Source organism: Frankliniella occidentalis, unplaced genomic scaffold (assembly GCF_000697945.3).
Source record: "Frankliniella occidentalis isolate FOCC.00 unplaced genomic scaffold, Focc_3.1 Scaffold2, whole genome shotgun sequence".
Classification (NCBI taxonomy): domain Eukaryota; kingdom Metazoa; phylum Arthropoda; class Insecta; order Thysanoptera; family Thripidae; genus Frankliniella; species Frankliniella occidentalis.
The window spans coordinates 2606781-2612812 of record NW_026267132.1 but is presented as its reverse complement, the minus strand read 5'-3'; the positions used below and the strand labels follow the sequence as shown (position 1 = coordinate 2612812).

Below are 6032 nucleotides of genomic sequence, written 5' to 3'. Positions count from 1 at the left end.
TCAGGCCGGCTTCCAGGTTTTCAAACAGTATCATACAGCACATCTTCCTCTTCGTCTAAACGTGCTGAATCCGACGCGCTCCTTCAAAATGCTCTACGACCAATACAGCGGCGTCAGGACGTTGCCAAAGTGTGTCAAGCGGCTTCTCGGGGGGAAAAAGCTGGGACTCCAGGGCGCCCTTCTCTCATGCTGGGGTGTGGTTGCAGTTCCGGGGCGGCCGGCGGCCTGGGGCCGCGGCAGGGGCAGGCGCTCAGGGCCACGCACTCGATGCAGCGGCTGGTGACGCCGGAGCGCGCGGAGCGAGCCTTCCAGGAGTGGAAGCGCGCCAAGGAGGAGCAGCGCGCCCAGGGCGCCGGCCAGGCCAAGGGCGACAGCAGGCTGCCCGCCAGGCACGCTCGCCCGGGCGCCGGCGAGCGCCGCGAGGACGCCGAGAAGGTGAGCGCACATCAGGTGACTCATTCACCCGAAGGGATACTTCACTATTAATTCAAGCGGATACCAATAACTGTCTTTACTTGATTTTTTAAAATTTAATTTTATTAATTTCTCTGACTTTTATCTGATTTTCCATTGATTTTTTATTTTTGTTTGGAGGGTACGCTGATTATTTTTTAGTAAATCGCCCCTTGGATTTATTCCGTTCCGTGCGCGCGAGTGAGTTTGCTTTGCGGCCGAGCAAGAATGCAAGCCGCGTCGCACACGCTCGCTGCACGCGCAGTTCTGTTCCACAACGAAATAAGTGGGCGGGGTGAATCTGCCGCCTTTGTGTTATGTGTCCCTGCTCACATTTTTGCGACTGTAGAGTGTTTGATTCGAACGATCTTCCCATATGGCGCAGGCGTACGAAATGTGGAGGAAGAGAATCAAGGAGCAGGAGAAGGAAGAAGCGGAGAAGAAGAAGCGGGCAGAGGAGAAGCGACGGCAGGAGATGGACAGGAAGGAGAAGGAGAGGAAAGAGATGAACGAGAAGTCGTTTGAACGCTGGAAGGCGGAGAAGGAGCAGCAGATCAAAAAGACTGAAGAGAGGACAAGGTAAATGATCGGAGAGTAGCGTGCCAAATCTTTTTCTTGATGAGAGAGGAGGTAGACGACGACGCATGGAAGTCATTATACACTAAGTAATGCTTTGTTTCCCTTAGGCGGAAAGAGACCCGCCTGGAGGCCATGGAGCAAGAGAAACGCCAGCAAAGGCAGTACGAGGCCCAGCAAGCGTTCCTCGTGTGGTTGGATGACGTGGAAGACAAGGAGGCAGCAGCACACCTGCAGGCGCAACAGCGGGCGCAGCTGCAGCACAGGGGCCGGGCGGCGGCGGTCAACGGGCCTAGCTTCCGGCCCGCGCGCCGACACAGCTGCTCGGACTGACTTAGGGTGGCTTAGGAGGGGTGCAGGTGCAGCACGTGTATGTAACTCCCGTATGTAAATAACAATGCACAGCATTCTGTCCAGATGATAGTATTAATCTACTTCGAGGTGGGTATTGAGTATTTGTTATTCTTTATAAAAGGTTTTAATGTTAGTGCTAGGCACATTTTAATACCAGATAGTGGCGGTCAAAGTAAGGCGTTATTTTCCTTTGGGTAGGAAACCCGTTTTTGCCTGTTCGGGTCAGTAGCACGGGTTGCCTACCCAACGGATGAAAAGCGCCTGCGCTGCCCACCAGACATAGTTCAATGTCATATTTAATTAGTTTTACATTGTCGTTTGAAAACACGATGATAAGGTATTCTGCAATATGTATGTGAATCTTAAAATAGGCAATCATGTGGATGAATATTTTAACTGAGATATTAAAACTTGGAAAGTTGTGAGATTGGCATTCTGATTTGACCAAGTGAAGTGTTTGTACAACAGCCCACCAGAAAAATAAGACCTTAGATTACTAATGCTATATTTGTATTCAATCACTATTTTTTTTACACATAACACATCATTGATTGACAGTTAACTTTCATAACACTTACATTTCAGGTCAGTCGGAGAAAGAGGAGATTTCTGAAAAAAATTAGTAAATTATTTGAAATTTTAAAGTGAAATGCATCCATACAGCTTAAATGGCACATTCAACCACCTCTTTAAAAATATTAACTTATAATTCAGGAATGAATGAATGTCTATACACTAGCACAACATATGACAACCATTAGAATAGTACAATTTACAAATTCTTAGGCATAAATTCAATGAAAAAGGCATTGAACACAACCCAAAGAGAACACTTAAGTCAAAATGACATTAAAGAGGTGTCAATTTGACCTTTAAGGTCAAAACAAAATCATAGTCCTCACAGATAGGGACTTATTAGACGTCAAAATGATGTCCACACAGACCTGTTTTTAAACCCCATTTTGATTGTGTGTTCTCACTAGGAATCCCTGGATCTGAAAATAATTCTTTTCATTATTAAGTATAACAAAAACAATGATATTGAAACTTTGGAAGCTTTAGGTTAGTGAGTTAATTTAATTATCAGTTTAAACATTAGACTGTATACTGATTTAAAGGGCTACAAAAACTTAAATTATTTTCAGTAAAAGTATGAGTATGTGAGAAAGGGTTCCTGGCAAATCAATCAAATGCTTATCATGTCTAACCGAAACTCTACATGTGTTGTAGGAAATATGATGGAAAACATGATTTTGTTAAAAAAGGAAAGAAGCCCAGGGAGCTATAATGTATATGCAGTTGTTTTACAACTTTTAGCAGTGAAAAGACTAGATTTCAGACTAGATTATGAAAGCTGCTGATTGCCTTGACCGAATAAAATCCAGCTCCTTATCACTTTATATCAAACAGGCCAACTGGTATGAAAATTAAACTGAACCTTTTTGTAAGGCTCTACTTTATGGCCCAAACCATTGTCTACATACACTACACAAGATATACAAGATACAAAATCTTTATACATAGACCTTCAAAAAAAACAAAAACAAAACGTAATAAAAAAAATCTAGTGAAAATACAACTTATTTTCTTTTGAGACAGGAGTTTCAGGTTTAATGCTGACTTAACATCTTATTGTGAATAGTTTAGAAAGGTACTAGTAGAGTTTACTTCAAGAAATTGCTGATCTGAAGCCAGGTACCTCACAGGTGATAAACAAGTAAGTAGCTGGTCTACATAATTACCTTCGGAAATGGAATTCGGAAACGCTAGATACAACACGAATGTCGGCTTGCTCCATTTCTCACTCGGACTAACAACAACAGTAGATAGAAAAATAACGTGTGCTCGTTTTTTCTTTTGTACTGAGCTGACACTCCTGGCATGTTGCTCGATATGGCTGTGTGGCCCACTGTGTGGCCCACTGCGGGTCCCAGAAGTTTGTCAACTGTCAGCGATGGCAGCGTGGGCGATGCGGGTCGGCGGCGTCCTCTACTGAACAGCGACTCCTCTTGTCCCGCCCGTCCCCTGCTGGGCCTCCTCGGCCCGGGCGGCGCCCCTGGGCCAGCAGGGCATTGGGTACCCATTCTCCGGACTCGTTTCGGCCAAGCCCAGGACCAACACCTGCAACATTTTAGAAAAGAAATTTGTATTTTTTTTAAATAAATAAAAGAAAACCTCAGGTGGTTTGGAGATCGTCCAGAAAGTAGTGTGCTTTTCTGATTCCCTCGGCAAAGTACGGGAGCTCGGCGCCTGCGAGACTCGGGGTAGGCCACACCGCACAACACGCATGCGCAGCACACAATATGTTGCCTACCCATCAGGCGCTATGCGGGCTTGGCCGTTGCGGTACGGCGAACAGGACGTACTTTCTGGACGACCCCCTTCGGGTCAGACACATACGCCGCGCACGCACCTGTTCACCACTTGAAGTAGCTCTTGGCGCAGTCCCTGGCCGAGCCGCACCACTTGGTCTCCAGCAGCGGCGGGCACACCCGGCCGCCGCGCCGCGGGTGCTTCACCACGGTGCGCCGCCGCTGCATCTCCCCGATGCCGCACGACTTGGAGCACTCGCTCCACGGGCCCCACTCGCCCACCCGGCAGTCCCGCGGCGCTCCTGCGGCACACAGAGAAGGGCGAATTAGACTCGAGAGCCGTCAAAAAAAAGACACTCAATTTCATTAAAACGGCGTCAATTTTGCGTAATGTTCTCAACGGTCACGGCTGCGATGTACCGAGGGGTACTTACTTAACTTTAAATTCAAGCGTACACCAGTTCATCAGGTTTCTTCTTAATTTTTCTTGATTTTTTTCTGATTTTTTGTCTTACTTTTCAATTAATTTTTCCCTGATGTTTCTGACTTTTACTAATTTCTTATTTGGAGGGTGTACACTGATTCATTAAGAGTGAAGAGGCCTCGCGATTATGTACTCACGGATCTTGCGGACGGTCTTGTGCTTGCGACGCTGGCTCCTGGGCGCCGGGGTCGGCGGGGCGGCGGTGCTCGGGGCGGCGCTGGTCGGCGGGGAGGGGCCGCCGCCGTCGGCCACCACCACCGTGTACGCGGGGCCGTACGTGTTGAGGATCGAGTCGACCACGGCGGCGGCGGCCTTGTCGCCCACCGCGGTCGCCCTGCGGCTCATCGGCGTGCTCGCCCACCTGGAGGAGACGGGGGTGATGAAGCACGACGGTGAGTGTCGGATGTGTTGCCTACCTTGTCTGGCTGGCGCTGCGCGAGAGCTGCGCTGCGCTACCCACCCCACGGTGGTGAGTTCGTGTTGCTGCTGCTGCTGCCGTTGCTCCTCCATCCTCTGCTCCTCCTCCTGGCGCTGCTCCTCGATCTCCTGCTGCACGCCGTCCGTCCCCAGCACCGGGATGCTGTTGGGGTGCTGCGGCTCGGCGCGGAACACGTCAAAGTGCTGGCTGTCCTCGGTGTGGCGGAACACCTCAGACAACTCGTACTCCTTCACCTGAAAGATCACACGACATCCATACAGAAACCCAAAGGTGAGAAGTCGCACCTGTCACAAGTGCTAAGGGTTTAGTGCCTGTAGGAAAGGCATTAACACGGCAAAAGGGAATTCATTTACACTACATTTACGGCTTGCTTGTACCTTTTACAGAAGCATTAAACTCAAAAGTTCTTTAGGACCCACGGAAAGGTGTGACTTAGCACTTTCCCGTGTATATTTTTTTTTTTTCGGTGTCGCCGCCGCCGCCGCAGCTCCCGCACTCTGCTCGCGTCTTGCACTCTGTCTGAGGCTCACGACCTCTGCGGGATCCCGGGCGGGGCTCGCGGGGCTCGAGCTGGAGATCTCCAGCGGTCCCAGTAGGGGGCGGACGGGCCGTGCCCAAGTAGGTCATCGGCGTCTCAAAGAAGTCCCACAGGCACGGGCGCGGGCAGGCTCGGCGCGCTCCACCCGGGCACATGCGGTAGGTTAGGGCTTTGCTTTGACAGGGACATATTTCCTGGTGAATGGGGCAACGGGGGGAGGGGGAAGGTGGAGTGGGTAAGGGGTGGGACCATCCGCGTGGCAAGTGTGTGTGTGTGTGTGTGTGTGTGTGTGTGTGTGTGTGTGTGTGTGTGTGTGTGCGTGTGCGTGAGTGGCCCGATAGGCTGGAGAGGGAAAGGCCTCCCCCACCACACACCTACGTACGCATGTGTGTGCGTGTGTGTGAAGGCCCGCGAGGCCGGAGGCGCAGGTCTGCGCCCTTATACCCCTCCCTTGTCCTCCAGCAGAGATGGAGAAATGAAAGCATCCATAAAAATCAGAAAACCGTTTCAAGGCAAGTAATTCAGCAAAACGGCCGTCACAGCTCCCCCTCCTCCCCCTCCCCTTTGGACCCCCTCGCCCCGCGCGCGCGTTCCACATTCATTCCATACATCAGTCCTTTGCGCCGGGGCCGTTGATACGCTTACGCGAGGAATTTCTCATATTCCCTTCTCTTTTATGATAACAAACGCGAGCGAGCGGGACGCGCGCGCGCCGCGTGATCAGGTGGGCGGAGGAGGGCGAGGGGCGGAGAGGGTGGTATCCGATAATAAATTACGGGAAAGTAATTTGACTGTTTGCCGCATATGACGAGGGGGAGAGAGGGGCGGAGGGAGGCGCTGGCCGCGCTGCCATGCCGGGCAGAGCCGCGGCCCTCT

General features: G+C 50.7%; 2 protein-coding genes across 2 annotated transcripts in view; one reads left to right on the top strand and one right to left on the bottom strand.

Moving 5' to 3' along the window:
- LOC113210723 (GRB10-interacting GYF protein 2-like) overlaps window positions 1-1808 on the top strand; it is a 3962-nt gene extending 2154 nt beyond the window's left edge. Inside the window, exons 6-8 of the mRNA XM_026428832.2 lie at window positions 207-435; window positions 839-1032; window positions 1140-1808. Coding sequence (XP_026284617.2) covers window positions 207-435; window positions 839-1032; window positions 1140-1362 — 646 coding nt within the window. The 3' untranslated portion in view covers window positions 1363-1808. The remainder of the gene's footprint in view (window positions 1-206; window positions 436-838; window positions 1033-1139) is intronic.
- A 63-nt stretch (window positions 1809-1871) lies between these two features.
- The window catches only part of LOC113210724 (uncharacterized), a 14821-nt gene continuing 10660 nt past the window's right edge, over window positions 1872-6032 (bottom strand). The window contains exons 4-7 of the mRNA XM_026428833.2: window positions 4640-4851; window positions 4317-4540; window positions 3797-3997; window positions 1872-3504 (exon numbers count right to left, since the gene is read on the bottom strand). Coding sequence (XP_026284618.1) covers window positions 3801-3997; window positions 4317-4540; window positions 4640-4851 — 633 coding nt within the window. The 3' untranslated portion in view covers window positions 1872-3504; window positions 3797-3800. The remainder of the gene's footprint in view (window positions 3505-3796; window positions 3998-4316; window positions 4541-4639; window positions 4852-6032) is intronic.